The sequence below is a fragment of the Macaca mulatta genome, chromosome 1 (assembly GCF_049350105.2).
Source record: "Macaca mulatta isolate MMU2019108-1 chromosome 1, T2T-MMU8v2.0, whole genome shotgun sequence".
Lineage (NCBI taxonomy): Eukaryota > Metazoa > Chordata > Mammalia > Primates > Cercopithecidae > Macaca > Macaca mulatta.
In genome coordinates, this window is record NC_133406.1 from 112,593,597 (window position 1) to 112,609,234 (window position 15,638).

Genomic DNA, 15,638 nt, shown 5'->3' on the forward strand with positions numbered 1-15,638 from the left:
TCTCAGATGACTAGCTCTGGCTGGCAGGCCTTCGCTCCCTCCCCCACATATGTATTTGTACTTCTTGTACCTGCTTGTATTTGTCTTGTATTTGGCGGAGTCAGTATTTACCTTGGCCTTGCCTTCCTCCCATCCACACCATGGACCGTATACTGCTAGAGAGAGGGTCTGGGAGGGAGGTTCTTTTGGACCCATAAACAGGTAATGCTCAATGCTGACTCAGAGACCCGCGTGCGCATGTGACCAACTCAGGAGATAAAACATTTAATCCTCCCCTGGCAGCATCAGAGATAACCACCTGGCTCCAGTCCAAGAAGGTCCAGTCTGGGTCAACTCTCAGAGATTATAGACTAATTAGAGGAAAAGATATCTAAGGCCGTGTGCTGCAGCTCACGCCTGTAATCCCAGCACTTTGGGAGACCGAGGTGGGTAGATCACAAGGTCAGGAGTTTGAGACCAGCCTGGCCAACATGGTGAAACCCTGTCTCTACTAAAAATACAAAAATTAGCCGTGTGTGGTGGCAGGTGCCTGTAATCCCAGCTATTCGGGAGGCTGAGGCAGGAGAATCGCTTGAAACCAGAAGGTTGCTGTGAGCTGAGATTATGCCACTGCACTCCAGCCTGGGCAACAAGAGTAAAACTCTGTCTCAAAAACAAAAAACAAACAAAAAAAATTAGCTAGGCATGGTGGTGCGTGCCTGTAATCCCAGCTACTCGGGAGGCTGGGGTAGGAGAATCACTTGAACCCTGGAGATGGAGTTTGCAGTGAGCCAAGATCGCACCACTGCACTCCATCCTGGGCGACCCTGTCTGAAAAAAAGAAAGATATCTAAGGAGGGCAAACAATCCACTCCCTGGCCCCAACCTAACCCCAGGAGCAGAGAGAGAAATAAAGAGATGAAAGGCAGGACACAGTAGGGCCTGAGAAGAAAGCCATTAGTACCTGCAGATGGACACACACAGGATTTTGGTCCCAAAAGGGACAGTGAGAGGCTACAGCCAGGGAGTGGGGTGCTGAGATGAGGAGTGCTATTTTAAGGCTATTCAGGGCTCTTAAGGACAACTCAGGCCAACCTACTCATTTTGGTGGATGAGGAGAACCAGGGCCCAGAAGTCACGCAGCAGTGAACGATGTCGCCAGGACTGGAGCTGGGCTCTGGGACTCTCGGTCCAGGCTTAACACGCAGCCCTCTGCCTTCCCAGAAGTACAGCCTAAAAGGTCTTGTCTTCTAGCTCTGAGCACAGTCTCAGAGTGTAACAGGGAGGCTGGCCCTCAGTCAGATTTTTTTATGTGCTTCTGGAGGGCAGGGAGAGGGAGGGACCTGATGTAAGCACCCGCATTCCATATCTACAGACTCCCCAGCTTCCCCTCCCTGATCCCTTTAGCTATGAGGCCGCAAAGCTGAAGATTTAAGAAGTCATGTGGAGGTGTGGATGGAGCAGCCGGTAGGAGTAAGGGGAGGTTGGAGGGGTGTGCACAGGGGGCTTTAGGGCTCCCCTGAGGATGCTTCTGTTCAGTTCTTACTCTGGGTGGTGGTTCCACGCGTGTGTTCAGTTTGTGAAAACTCACCCAGTGTGAGACCTATGCTGACCACACTCTTCTGTAGGTGTGTCACTCTGCCATAGCACTTTTTCATACAGGCCCCAAAGTCCCCACTCTTGCATTCCAATCACTGCTGAGCCATCCCCACCCACCCCCCACCCCATGTGCCATGAGCTTGGGTACACACATGCATGTACACACTGGTCCAGCTCACTCCACATCACCGTCAAGGAAGCAGTTCCGAATGGAAGTGTCATGGGCACATCTCCCCTCAGTGAGACCTGAATGTTGGGCTCTCCTGCCCCAGCTCCTCCTCCCTCATAAATAAGCCCCATCAGGCCTACCAAGAGATAGGAAGACTCGGCATTATAAATACATCAATGTTCCCTAAGTAATCTCTAAAGTTTACTTGGCCAGGTGTAGTGGCTTATGCCTGTAATCCCAACACTTTGGGAGGCTGAGACGAGAGGATCTCTTGAGATGAGGAGTTCAAGACCAGCCCAGGCAACATAGCAAGACTCCATCTCAACAACAACAACAAAAAAAACTTTTTTTTAAAAATTAACCAGTTATGGTGTCACTCACCTGTGGTCCTGGCTGTCAGAAAACTAAGGGAAGAGGACTGCTTGAGTACAGGAGTTCAAGATTGCAGTGAGCTGTGATCGAGACACTGCACTCCAGCCTCAGCAACACAGTGAGACCCTGTCTCTAAAAATGTGAGACCTGTCTCTAAAAAAGTAAGAAGGAAAAAATAAAGCTACATAATTAAAACAGTGCAATACTGGCACATGGGGATAGGGAGACCAAATTAAGAGACTAGAAAGTTCGGAACTAATAAAAATAAAAAATAGTTCAGTCTGCACTACTGATCTGTATACTTTTTTTTTTTTTTTTTTTGAGACGGAGTCTGGCTCTGTCACCCAGGCTGGAGTGCGGTGGCCGGATCTCAGCTCACTGCAAGCTCCGCCTCCCGGGTTTACGCCATTCTCCTGCCTCAGCCTCCCGAGTAGCTGGGACTGCAGGTGCCCACCACCTCGCCCGGCTAGTTTTTTTGTATTTTTTAGTAGAGACGGGGTTTCACCGTGTTAGCCAGGATGGTCTCGATCTCCTGATCTCATGATCCGCCCGTCTTGGCCTCCCAAAGTGCTGGGATTACAGGCTTGAGCCACCACGCCCGGCCCTGATCTGTATACTTTAAAGTGGTTATGATATATATATATATATATTTTTTTTTTTTTTTTTTTTTTTTTGAGACAGAGTGTCACTCTTGTCGCCCAGGCTGGAGTGCAATGGCACGATCCCAGCTCACTGCAACCTCTGCCTCCCGGGTTCAAGTGATGTTCATGCCTCAGCCTCCCGAGTAGCTGGGATTACAGGTGCCTGCCACCATGCCTGGCTAATTTTTGTATTTTTAGTAGAGATGGGGTTTCACAATGTTGGCCATGCTGGTTTCAAACTCCTGACTTCAAATGATCCGCCTGCCTCAGCCTCCCAAAGTGCTGGGATTACAGGCGTGAGCCACTGCACCTGGCTGATACATTTTATATTATGTGTATTTTACCCCATTAAAAAAAATAATAACTTAGTCTAAGTGCCTGCTACACATACAGGCAGTTTCTAAGTGTGCTGCATGGATTAACTATCTTGATCTTCTCAATAGTCAATTTGACAGAAGAAGAGACTGAGGTTATATAGCTAATCAGGGGTGACCTGGATTCAAGTCCAGACAACTGGGCCTCAGACTTTGTGCTTTTAACTACTCACTATGCCAAGAGGCAGTATAAACCCAAGTATACAGGAATTTGGTAGTTTTAAAATGTAACTTTGAAAATCGGTGGGGGAAACATGGATTCAATAAACTGTAAAGGGATGTCAGGTGACAATTGGAAAGAAAAAGCTGGAGTCAGACTTTATACCTCATCCTTAATATTAATAAGTTCAAAAATTGATCAAATATTTAAACTTTTGAAACTCTTAACAATACCAGAAAAGGAGAATCTTTTAAAATATTGGAATGAGGGGAGGTGAACGGTGCAGCCGGTGCCGTGAGCTCCAGGCCCATGGCGACCTAGGGCCCTGTCCTGCAGGCTGCAGACGGCAAGTACAAGCAACTCAAGGGTGAGTGGAACCATAAAAGCCTCAACCTTAGCAAGTGCAGGGAAGGGCTGAGCCGCCTCAAGCTAGTTCTTCTGGAGCTCAAATTCTTGCCAACCACAGGGACCAAGCTGACCAAACAGCAGCTCATTCTAGCCCGTGACATACTGGAGATCGGGGCCAGTGGAGCATCCTATGCAAGGACATCCTCTCCTTCAAGCGCCACATGGCCCAGCCCAAATGGTGCTACTTTGATTACAAGGAACAGCTTCCCGAGTCAGCCTACATGCACCAGCTCTTGGGCCTCAACCTCCTCTTCCTGCTGTCCCAGAAGCAGGTGGCTGAGTTCCACATGGAGTTGGAGCGGCTGCCTGCCAAGGACATCCAGACCAATGTCTACATCAAACACCCTGTGCCACTGGAGCAATACCTGATGGAGGGCAGCTACAACAAAGTGTTCCTGGCCAAGGGTAACATCCCCGCCGAGAGCTACACCTTCTTCATCGACATCCTGCTTAACACTATCAGGGATGAGCTCGCCGGGTGCATTGAGAAAGCCTATGAGAAAATCCCTTTCACCGAGGCCACCAGATCCTTTTCTTCAACACACCCAAAAAGACGACCGACTACACCAAGAAGTGAGGGTGGGTCCTGGGTCCCAACAACTAATATAGTTTTGCCAGCCAGCAGCAGGAGTCAGAAGACATTACCATTCCCTCCACAGAACTGGCCAAACAGGTCACCGAGTATGCCCGGCAGCTGAAGATGATCATCTGAGCCCACCAGGCACGGGGTGGGGCAGGGCACACATTATTTAAAACAGTTACAGTGCAAGGTTTCCTCCAATAAAGGTGGATTGACCTTCTCTAAAAAAATAAGTAAAATAAAATATTGGAATGGGAAGGATGTTATTAAGTATGACACAAAACCCAGAAGCTATAAAAAAGACTGGTAAATTCAATTACAGTTGGAAAAAAAAGTCTGCAGCCAGGCACAGTGGCTCACACCCGTAATCCCAGCACTTTGGGAGGCCAAGGAGGAAGGATTGCTTGAACCCAGAGTTTGAGACCAGTCTGAGCAACATGGCAAAATCCCGTCTCTACAAAAAATACAAAGACTAGTCAAATGTGGTGGTGTGCGCCTGTAGTCCCAGCTACTCGGAAGGCTGAGGCAGGAGGATCGCTTGAGTCCCAGGAAATTGAGGCTGCAGTGAGCCATGAGCATGCCACTGCACTCCAGCCTGGGTGACACAGTGAGACCCTGAGAGAGAGAGAGAGAAATTTCATGGCAAAAACCACCCCCATCACCAAAAAAAGAGTCAAAGACAAATTGGAAAAATATGCAACTCCTGTATGACATGTTAATATGTTAAGAGCCCCTGTAAACAATAAGATCAATGACCCAATCAAAATAAAATTAGCATTGAATATGAATAGGCAGGTCATAGCAGATTATGCAAATGTCAGTTATACATTAAAAAACCCATACAATCTTTTTCAGATAAGATAAATGCAAATTAATTCCACACAGAAGCCATTGTCTGTATAGATACCAGGTTAATAGCACACTTTTGGCAAGGGCGTAGGGACACAGGTATTCTCACAATGCTGCTGGAAGTATAAATTGGTGCAACTTCTATTCTCTCAAAATGACAAATCTCATGGCCTTTGCCCATCAATTCCCCTTCGGGGAATATATCCTGCAGGAGTACTTGCACTCACACAACAAGAGGCATATGCAAAGTTGTTCCCCACAGCAGGGTGTGTAAGAGCAAAAAGGGAACAACTGTAATCCCAGCACTTTGGGAGGCCAAGGTGGGCGGATCACAAGGTCAGGAGTTTGAGACCAGCCTGGCCAACATGGTGAAACCCCATTTTTACTAAAAATACAAAAATTAGCTGGGCTTGGTGGCGCATGCCTGTAATCCCAGCTACTTGGGAGGCTGAGGCAGGAGAATTGCTTGAACCTGGGAGGCGGAAGTTGCAGTAAGCCAAGATCACTCCACTGTACTCAAGCCTGGGCGACAGAGCAAGACTCCGTCTCAAGGAAAAAAAAAAATGACTCTTAGGATCAATAACATTTATCAAGCATGCATTTTTGTCTGTTACAGTATTTTATACTCTTCTTTTTCTTTTTTTTTCTTTTTGAGACAGGCTGGAGTGCAGTGTTGCTGTCATGGTTCACTGCAGCCTCGAACTCCTGGGCTCAAGTGATCCTCCTGCCTTGGCCTCCTAAAGCACTGGCATGACAGTCATGATACACCACACCCGGCCTCAAAAAGTATTTTATACTTTAAAGCTTGTAGTGACTTGCCCAAAGGTCCCCTGGCTGGTGAAGCAGTTAATGAGGAGACAGGCCTGGATTGCCTGTCCCGAAAGCTGTTTTCTCTCTGCTACCTCAGCTGCCTCTCTCAGAGACAGAGGAAATTCATTTATAGTGATGTGGATTGTAAAACATTCCCCTGACCAAAAGTCCTATGAATAGATGTGGGGGACCTCAGCCACTCTCAGGGCTTGAAATAATATCTGCCAGCACGTGACTCCCACATTTACATCTCAAGCTCAGTCTTCATCCCCAAATTTCTGACTCCCATATCCAACTCCTTCTCAGTATCCTCTCTTGATTGTCTAGCAGACACTTCCATTTCGGCCAGGCGCGGTGGTTCACGCCTGCAATCCTATAGCACTTTGGGAGGCCAAGGCAGGCAGATCACTTGAGGTCAGGAGTTCCAGACCAGCCTGGCAACCTGGTGAAACCCCTTCTCTACTAAAAATACAAAAATTAGCCAGTTGTGGTGGTGTGCACCTGTAACACCAGCTACTCTGGAGGCTGAGGCAGAAGAATCGCTTGAACCCAGGAGGCAGAGGTTGCAGTGAGCCAAGATCACTGCACTCCAGCCTGGGAGACAGAGACTCTGTCTCAATACAAAAACGAAAACAAAAACAAAAGACATTTCAGTTTCCATATGTGCAAAACTGGCCTCTCATCTTGTCCTGCAGCCCACCATCTATGCAATGGGGCCAGCACTCCTCTCACCTGAGGCTATTTTGAAGATTACATGAGATCGCAGATGCCAAGGGCCTAGCGCGGCTACTTGCACACAGTTGACACACCATAAATGTTAACAGTTATTGTAACCGTCATATAGAGAGGGAAGACCAAAGGATGCTTTTCGGGAAAGCAGTTGGGAAGTGGAGTGGGAACTTGATTCAGAGAACAGGTGCTGGGGAGAATAGGCTGGATGCAGGGCCTCAGGGGCACACTCCTAAGGGTACAAACTACCCGACAGAGCTGGCAAGGGATGAGCAGGAGTCAGGGAGGCTGCTGAGGTCCAGCTAACGTCAAGTCTGAACTCAGTGGCAGAAAAGCCTCTGCCTTAGCCAGGGACTTTTGACCTCTTCAGATCCCAGGCAAGAGGCGAGGGTAAAGAACAAAGATTAACTACACAAAAAAAAACCTCCCAGCTGGACACAAAGGCTCACGCCTGTAATCCCAGCACTTTGGGAGGCCAAGGAGGGTGAACTGCTTGAGCCTAGGTGTTCCAGACCAGTCTGCAACATGGCAAAACCCTGTCTCTACAAGAAATACAAAAAATTAGCCAGACGTGGTGGTGCACACCTGTAGTCTCAGCTACTCAGGAAGCTGAGGTGAGAGGTCTACAGGAGTAACATCCTGTATTCAAAAAATAAAAAAGGCTTTTCTTTGCCACCTTCCCCTTGCTACTCCAGCCCTCAAGGATCCCACCTGCAGACTTGCAGTTAATGACCTGGCATTTAGCACTTCCCTCTGCTAGACTTCAAGGGGCTAAAGGGCCGAGGACTTGTTACCCCAGAGATACCTCTCCAGGGCAGGGGCATCCACAGAGCCCTCTGCTCCAGAACATAACACATCCTCAGGTGGTACACATTGTTAAAGAGGAGGCAAGAATTTTCCTGCCCAAGACGGACATATAGAGAATCTAAAGATTTGTATATTTCCTTCAGATCTTCACTCAAACATTATGTTCTCAGCAAGGCCTTCCCTGGCCTCCCATCTAAGGCACCTTGCCACCCCACCCTGCCACAAACACACACGGGGCCTGTCTCCCTCTCGACTTTAGTTTTTCTCCTTAGCACTAGTCGCTAGCATACCACATATTTAATTTACGTCCCATTAATAGTCTCCCACACTAGAAGGAAACTCAACTAAGCCTGGAATTTTTGTCTCTTTTATTCACAGTGTATCTCCAGCTCTTAGAATCGTGCCTGGAACAGAGTAGGAGCTCAAAATATATTTTTGGAGTGAATGAATGATTACCCACACTTATTTAAGCACTTGCTGTGTGCTAGCGACTTCTGTAAACACTCTATTTAATACCTTACTTAGCTCATCTCATCTTCATAACCACTCTTCGAGGTAATACAATTATTTCTATTTTCTAGAACACTGGCTCTCAGAGAAGTCAAATCACTTGCCCAAGGTCTTACAATTTTTACTTGGCAGGGCAGGGCAGAGATGTGTCTGGCTTGCAGGCCTTAGCCATTACCTACACAAAATGAGCTGTGTTCAGGTGGAGGAGAGCAGCAGGTAGAGGGGGATAAAGGAAAAAGAGAGCAGAAAACCTCTGGAAGAAACTGACTAACACTCTAGCCCAGCACTGGCCGGTAGGCGTTTCTGCAATGATGGAAGAGATCGGTATCTGCACTGTTCAGTACAGTAGCCACTAGCAACAGGTGACTGTTGAGCACTTTAAATGTGACTAGTGCAACTAAGAAACTAAGTTTTTTATTTGATTTCATTTAAATTAATTTACTTTTTTTTGGAGACAGGGTCTCCTGTCGCCCAGACTGGCGTTCGGTAGTGCAAACATGGCTCCATGCAGACTGGACTCCAGTGATTCTCCCACCTCAGCCTTCAGAGTAGCAGGGACTACAGGCTCCTGTCACTGTGCCCAGCTAATTTTTAAAAATCTTTTTGTAGAGACAGCATCTCACCCTGTTGCCCAGGTCGGTCTCCAACTCCTGAGCTCAAGAGATCCTCCTGCCTCAGCCTCCCAAAGTGCTGGGATTACAGGCGTGAGTCACTGCACTGGCATAATTTAAATTTAAATAGGTACACATGGCTAGTGGCTACCGTATTACAGAGCACAGCTTCAATCCAGACTAGATTCAGTGACTGGAAACGAGGTTGCTTGCTGGGTCTGTGGCTTCCAGGCCTGGTGGGACGGGGATTCAGGAGAGGGGGGAAGGGAGTGTATATTTTCAGCAGTGAGTGCCTAGGTTACTTTGTGTAATCTACGAATACCCAGGGAGGGGAGTATTTGTTTACCCCGGCTGCTAAGGGCTGGAGATGAGGCTCACGGTCAGGATCAGTGTGCCTGCTGCCTTGGGATCTTGGTCCTCAGTCAAAGGAACTTCCTCTCTCTAACCACCCCCCACCCCAAGCCAGACAATCTGTTCACGGGTAGTTGGTACCGAGTGGCCCGGTCAGAGTCTGGGGCTTCTCATTCCTTCTCAGGATTTACCCATGTCCATTTTCAGGCTCCTTTTAGGGTGGAGTCTGCAGAGCTGATCCTACACAGGCCTCACAGGCTTTACACGGACTCAAGAAATGTTTGCTGCAATGAATAAACAAGCAGCAAGCCAAAGCAAGGAGAGATTTCTGGCAACAGAGAGCCCGAGGGGGCAGGGCCTTCATTCAGCTCCTCAACGACACCATTTAGGAAGCCGTCCTCAAAACTGACAGTCCCTAAGAATCATGACGGGCAGTTTGTTTAAAATGACATGCCCCAGGCCTCACTCCCAGGTGTTCTTATTTAATAAATCTGGGTTAGGGTTCAAAAATCATGATGTTTACCAAGCCCTCCCACCCAACACACACACTAAGTCTGGTGCTAGGCTCAGAATTAAGCTTTTGAGAAATACTGATTTAGGGTGAGGCTAGGCATGTATGTGGGTATTGGGGGCAGGAAGAGGTTGCCCTAGAAGGAAATTCAGAAGCTGAGATAAGTCTTTGAGATACTTAAAGGTATACATACTTCTTTTGTGTATTTTCTTGCATTGCAGTAGCAAGAGGGAACTTGAGTCACCCAAGTCCAGCCTTCCAGCACCAGAGTGTTGGAACTGGCAGAAGCCTAAGTCCCAGCTAGTCCAGGCCCTTAGACAACGAGTACACCTGAGAAGTCCTGGCAGCTACAGGGTGTGTGGGCGGTAGCTGATCCCCAGGAAAACAAATCTCTGGGCTGTAAGAGCCCCGCAGGTGCGGATTTCCCCTCTCAGCCAACTCCAGCCTCTGCTCCCCCTCTGCTCCTCAGTTCTCTAAAGCGAAACATCTCACAGTCATTTGCTCCATGCTTCCTGTACGATTTCTTTATTTTTACTCTCCAGTTTGTGGGCTGAGTCTGTGTGGGTGTGGGAGAGGAGCTGGGTATTTCTACTTTTCTGCGTTTTCCTTCTGAGCTGGGAGGACTTTCACTTCCTCCCCAATCTCTCAGTTCTGCCTTTCATGGGCTGTCCAGGTCATGAGACCTCCTCTCCTATCCTTCCTGAGCACCAGGGAAACAGAAAACTGACTGCAACTGGCTGCCCTGGAAGGGCCTAGCATCCACTCAGGAGCAACAGGTGGTGGCAACTACAGCAGTAACAATAACCTCCCTGGGCCAGGAGCCCTGGGCTGGCGTGACAGCAACGGAGGCAGCCAAGGGAGCCCTGCTTGCTCCTGAGGCCATCCGAGGCCTGAAACCTGTCTTGCGTCCCTCTAACACCACCATGGGCAAGCCTGGGCCTCCACTTCCCTCCCTCAGCCTTTTCTGCCCCAGCACTCAGCCAGACAAAAGTGACTCTCAGCTTGCCCCAGTGCCCCCAGCTCTGCCTGCTGATCTAGTTCTATATTTGAGAGTCTTAGACATCTACCACACTGGAGCACAGAGCCACGGGAGGGGTCAGCCTCCACCACCGGGGCCTGACAACCTGCCTTCCCAACCTCCCTGAACCTCAGTCTCCTCTTTCAAACAGTTATATGTAGATACAGAGGAGGATTAGAAAACATTGAATGGGTGCCTCAATCAACAGTGGCTGTTAGTGGCAGGAGTTATAAATGTGTATTGAAAAAGGAATTCCTTCCTTTTTTCTTCCAATCATAAGGACCACAACCATCCAAATAGCAAAGAGAGCCTCAGACACTCCAGCTCAGCCTCTAGCTGCAGAAAGTCACCTTCCCAAAGGGAGAGATCAGTGTTCACCTAGGACTGGAACGCAGTGTGATCTAGTGGTTGAAAGTCTTAGCCTTCAGCCTCCCCAGCCTCGTCAGCTGTTCCAGAAGCCTGTCAGCTGCCCCTTAGTTTTCTGCTGTGTCCTCAAAGAAGCACTTGGACCCTAAAATAAACCTCTGGAGAGCCAGTTGCCCAGCTCTTCCAGAAGAGACTAGACACACAGCTGGGCATGCGGCCAGAGTCCAGGAAAAGCCTGGATTGCCAGGGGCAGATTACTGTCAACAGGAGCAACAAGTGCCTCTGCCCTCTCCCTTACAGCTCCTTCTCTTGTCCGGAGGGGAGTCCAGCACGTGCCAGCCCCAGGAGGTCTCATTCCCTTGCCAGCCTCCCGACTCAATTCCCAGGACTGGGGCACTTGGCTTCCCAGAGTTGGTGGCTGCCGAACTGACTCCGTGCAGCGGCAAGATCCGTGACTCAGCGCCCATGATGTCAGTCCCTTCATAGTCAGGGCACTGTCATCCACACATGCACCCGCGGGGGTCGGGGGAGGACAAGGCGAGGTGGACCCCCAATGCAGAGGGAGAAGAGGGGCCCTGCTGGTACAAAGGACTTCCCAGGCGGGTTCATCACCCCGCTGGGGCGCGCCCTCTCCGGCCGTCTCCCCTTAGAGTAACCCGGCTCGCGGTTGTGTAAAGGCTCATGGGGGCACTGGGAAGGAGAGTCAGGTTTGCAAGGACACAGTCCTATACACTGACCTCAGGGAGCTTCCCGCACAGCTTCACAGGGCATTCCGGGGAGAGCTCCGGGCCAAGGGAGCAAGCGCAGCAGGGGGCGCAAGAGCCACTGCCCGCGACCACACAGCTAGGTGCCCGCCGGGCCTCAAGGCAGCCACAGAAAAGGGGAGCCGTCGCACCTCCTTTCCTCCCTCCAACCTCCCCCAGACTGCGGTGGCCACGGCGGTTTCCCCCAGCCGCCAGCTGCCCCAGCCCTCCAGGTGCGCCCGAAGCCCTTACCCTGCGCAGGGCAGCCCCCCGGGGCCAGCGCCGCCCCCGGCGCGGCCAGCAGGGCAGCCAGCAGCGCGCAGCCGACGGCCAGCATGCTTCCTCCTCGGCTACCGCTCCATGGTCCCGCAGAGGCGGACAGGCTGGTGGGAACCGGGCGGCAGGGGCGGGGCGGTGGGCGGGCAGGCTGGCTCAGTCTCCGGGGGCAGCCCCCATTCGCAGGAGCCCGGCGCTCTATATACACTGCGAGTCCCTCAGCCCCGCGCCGCGCTCGGCTCCGCTCCCTCTGGCCGGTCTCAGTGTCAGTGAGACTTCCCACTCGCACATGACTCAGAGCGGCGGACGGTCCTGGCAACACAGGAAAACATTTGAGGAACTCGCGCTGGAGCGTCTCTGGGCCGTCCCAGGGTGCGGTTACGAAAGCTGGAGCGGATGGCGCAACAGCCCCGCGCACCGGCCGACCGAGGGGGTGGCTTCCTGCCACAGCGCCGCACCTGAGCGGGGAGAACAGGGGACCGCCAGCCCCGTCAGAGCCCTTCCTCCCGGTTCTGTTGATGAGAAAAGGGCACTTGTTTTGATTTTTGGTTTCGTGAACAGGATTACGCTGTGAAAGGCACACCTGGAGAGCCCTCGAGGAGGCGATGTGACTCTTACCCTTATGATAAAGCAGTGCTTGGTAGCCTGGTTGCCCACTGGAATCAGCCGGGAGCCCCAAAACCCACCAATGTCTCGGTTGGGGCTCCAGAGATTCTGATTTCATCGGTCTGGGGTGAGGCTTGGGCATCGGAAGACTCACCACCTAAAGGCACAGTCTCTCTGCCCAGCTGCTCCTCGCAGGCTGGAGCAGAGGCAAGGAAACGGTTTGGACTTTGCAGTCAGATAGACCTGGGTCCCCATTTAGACCCACCATCTACTGTGTCTGTGACTTCGGTTCAGAATCTGAGTCTCCATTTCCTCATCTGTTAGAGATAAGAAAGCCTACGCTGCCCAGGGTTATTAGGAAGGTTCTGTGGATGGCACCTAAACACCCGATACACGGTCTGGGCCACAGGTGCTCCGTAGACATCAGAACGTGCATGGCTGCCCTCCCGACTTGACAGACAGAAACTAACACCAGGGGCAGTGGCTCACGCCTGTAACCCCAACACTTTGGGAGACCCAGGTGGGTGGGTTGCTTCGGTCCAGGAATTCCAGACCAGCCTGGGTAACAAAGTGAGACCCCCCATTTCTATAAAAAATTTAAAAATTAGCTGGGTGTGGTGGTGCACGCCTGTAGTCCCATCTACTAGGGAAGCTGAGGTGGGAGAATTGCTTGAGTCCCAGAGACCCAGGCTACAGTGAGCTGTGATTGGGGGCCACTACTCCAGCCTGGATGACAGTGAGACCCTGTCTGAGAAAAAAAAAGAAAAGAAAAAGAAAACAAAAAGAAGGAAGGAAGGCAGGAGGGAGGGGAAGGAAGGAAAGGAAGGAAAGAAAAAAAGAAAGAAACTAGTGCTTGGCTTTTGAGCAACCACAAGGACCCTGAAGGGAACCATCTGTCGGTCCCTTGGAGGGGAACTCTCTCAAGGATCCCACAGAGCCTAAAGCTGATAGGATGGCCTCATGGCTGAATTCAGAGGGAAAGAAAAATGCTGAAATAAAGTTTAGGCTGAGAAGCTTCTAGACCAGCAACTGCTCATTAGAATGTGTTTTTCTGCTTTGGGTTTCAGGCCCATCCTAACCCAGATCAAAGATCCTGGGACAGCTGGAAGAGGCATGGCCTAATGGAACTCCCAAGTGGACAGCGCCAGGCATGGAGGGACAGAGCTTCTGAAACAGTCCTCAGAGTCTGTGCATCTGGGTCTTTCTGTAGGAACCGCCCCATCAGCAGTGCCAGGCCGAACCAAGCACACGCACTGATCTACCGCACGATGGGGGCTGCTGTGGGTGGGTTTGTTTGCTTCAGCCATGTCCGCAGACAGGAACAGAAGAGCACGCTGGAGGCCACCAGCCCTCTCGCCTGCTAGTTCAAAAGGGGTTGCAGCAGGGCTGGAAAGCGGTTCCCACTGTGGTTGCCCCCTTCCTCTCTGTGGCACACACAGACCTGAAAATAACCAGAGAGGGACTGCAAGCTGCCAGCCTAAAACAGGAAGGCTGCAGAAAGTCCTAGGCTCAGATAGGAGAGTTTAAAAGAATGTTGAAACCAAGAATAGGCATCACAGATCCCACCTGTCTCTGCACCAAAGCAGACCTCCCCCTCTCTAATCTACTGATGGGGAGCCTGTGTGCTCTGTAGTCACGCAAATCGAGTTCCCATCCCGGCTTTACCACTTGCTGGCTGTATGACTTAAGCAAGTTACTTAACCTCTCTGAGCCCCTATTTCCTGATTTGCAAGATAAGAGCAGCAACATACAAATTTTTAGTGGTGTGGTTCACATGAAAAAATGTAGTCCTGGCCAGGCCAGGCGCAGTGCTTCACACCTGTAATCCCAGCACTTTAGTCGAGACCAGCCTGACCCACATGGTAAAACCCCATCTCTACTAAAAATACAAAAATTAGCCGGGCGTGGTGGTGCACACCTGTTGTCCCAGCTACTCAGGAAGCTGAGACAGGAGAATCACATGAACCCAGGAGGCAGACGTTGCAGTGAGCTGAGATGGCACCACTGCACTCCAGCCTGGGCAACAAGAACGAAACTCCATCTCAAAAAAAGAAAAGAAAAGAAAAGAAAAAAAGAAAGAGAAGAAAACATACCTGCACAATTCAGCCTGACTTGCCCTCACCTAGACAACAGAAGGAACAGCGAAGACTTTAGTTGTCTGAGCCAGAATACCTCTCGGATAACCGCTGCTTACAAATTGCTTCATATACACAATCTCCTCTGAAATTCTAAACCCTGAGTGCTGGGAGGTATTGCCCCTAATTTTCAGATGAGTAGACTGAGGCTAAGAGAGGTAAAGTGGCTTGTTCAAAACTGCACTACCAGTAACTGGCAGCTCTAGGGTGAAGTCTGGCTCCTGGCCCAGGACTCTCACTGAGCAAGGGCTCGGTGGGCCCACCCAGGACCAAAGACACTGCAGACCATGGCAGCAGGCACTTGGTGTTCTGTAGTCTGTGAGGGGAGAGCAGAGGGCAGAACTTGGTGTGTAGGACACCCTGTCCATTACGGGTGTTCCTGCAGGGACCCTCCGTCTCCCCTAAAGGGGGAAGCCCGAGGTTGACTCCCAGCAAGCAAGTCGTCTCTTACCTTCCACCTGAAGTGACGAAGCATCTTAAAGTTTGCCAAAAGCAGAAGTCTATAGGAGACTCCACAGAATAAATACGTGAGGTTTTTTGGAAACCAAAAGGGACTTGGTCATCATCTGCTCCTCCTCCTTCACTTTTCAGAGAAGGAAGCGAGGCCTCAAGAAGAGAAGTTGTTTGGTAAAGAGGGCACAGGGAGTTGGTGACAGAGCTGGTCAAGATCCCAGATACCCTGACTCAGAGTGGTCTTTTTAAATTCCCACCCTGCCCCCAACCTCCAGGTCTGGGCTGATGTGTTGGGGCCATTCTCAATTGTGAGAGTTTAAAACTATGCACTTTATTCTCTATTCACCATGTGAATCCATCTTTAGGGACAACGATTATTCTGAGAAGTGCAGTGGGGTAGGGCTGGACTGACCCGCAGATCCCGCCCTGGCCTCTGGCCCTGGAGCCAGCCCCTGGTTAATCAATAATTACAGGAAGGTGCTCCTTATTCTCTGAAACCTTCCCCTCCTGCTTTCTCATCAGCCTGGGAGGAGGTTACGTGGGCAGACAGAGGTCTAATAACAGAACTCAGTGTCTGGCCA

The 15,638-nt window shown here is 50.5% G+C and overlaps 1 protein-coding gene, 1 long non-coding RNA gene and 1 pseudogene across 11 annotated transcripts in view; 1 reads left to right on the forward strand and 2 right to left on the reverse strand.

Moving 5' to 3' along the window:
* The window catches only part of IL6R (interleukin 6 receptor), a 62,719-nt gene extending 50,076 nt beyond the window's left edge, over positions 1 to 12,643 (reverse strand). For 6 of the 10 annotated variants that reach the window (XM_077945904.1, XM_077945897.1, XM_077945917.1 and 3 more), the window contains exon 1: positions 11,840 to 12,626. In XM_077945904.1, the coding sequence (XP_077802030.1) occupies positions 11,840 to 12,611 (772 nt within the window). In that variant the 5' untranslated portion in view covers positions 12,612 to 12,626. Of the gene's footprint in view, positions 1 to 11,839 lie in introns of all 10 variants that reach the window. The other 4 variants (XM_001114404.5, XM_028828596.2, XR_013397961.1 and 1 more) reach the window with 3 other exon arrangements.
* LOC106992606 (26S proteasome non-ATPase regulatory subunit 8 pseudogene) lies at positions 3,389 to 4,414 on the forward strand (annotated as a pseudogene).
* On the reverse strand, positions 5,763 to 11,700 carry LOC144331136 (uncharacterized). The gene is made up of 3 exons (XR_013398076.1): positions 8,765 to 11,700; positions 6,618 to 8,339; positions 5,763 to 5,865 (listed from the first exon to the last, which is right to left on the reverse strand). It is a non-coding gene; the product is annotated as an uncharacterized LOC144331136 (long non-coding RNA).
* Positions 12,644 to 15,638: the final 2,995 nt, after the last annotated feature.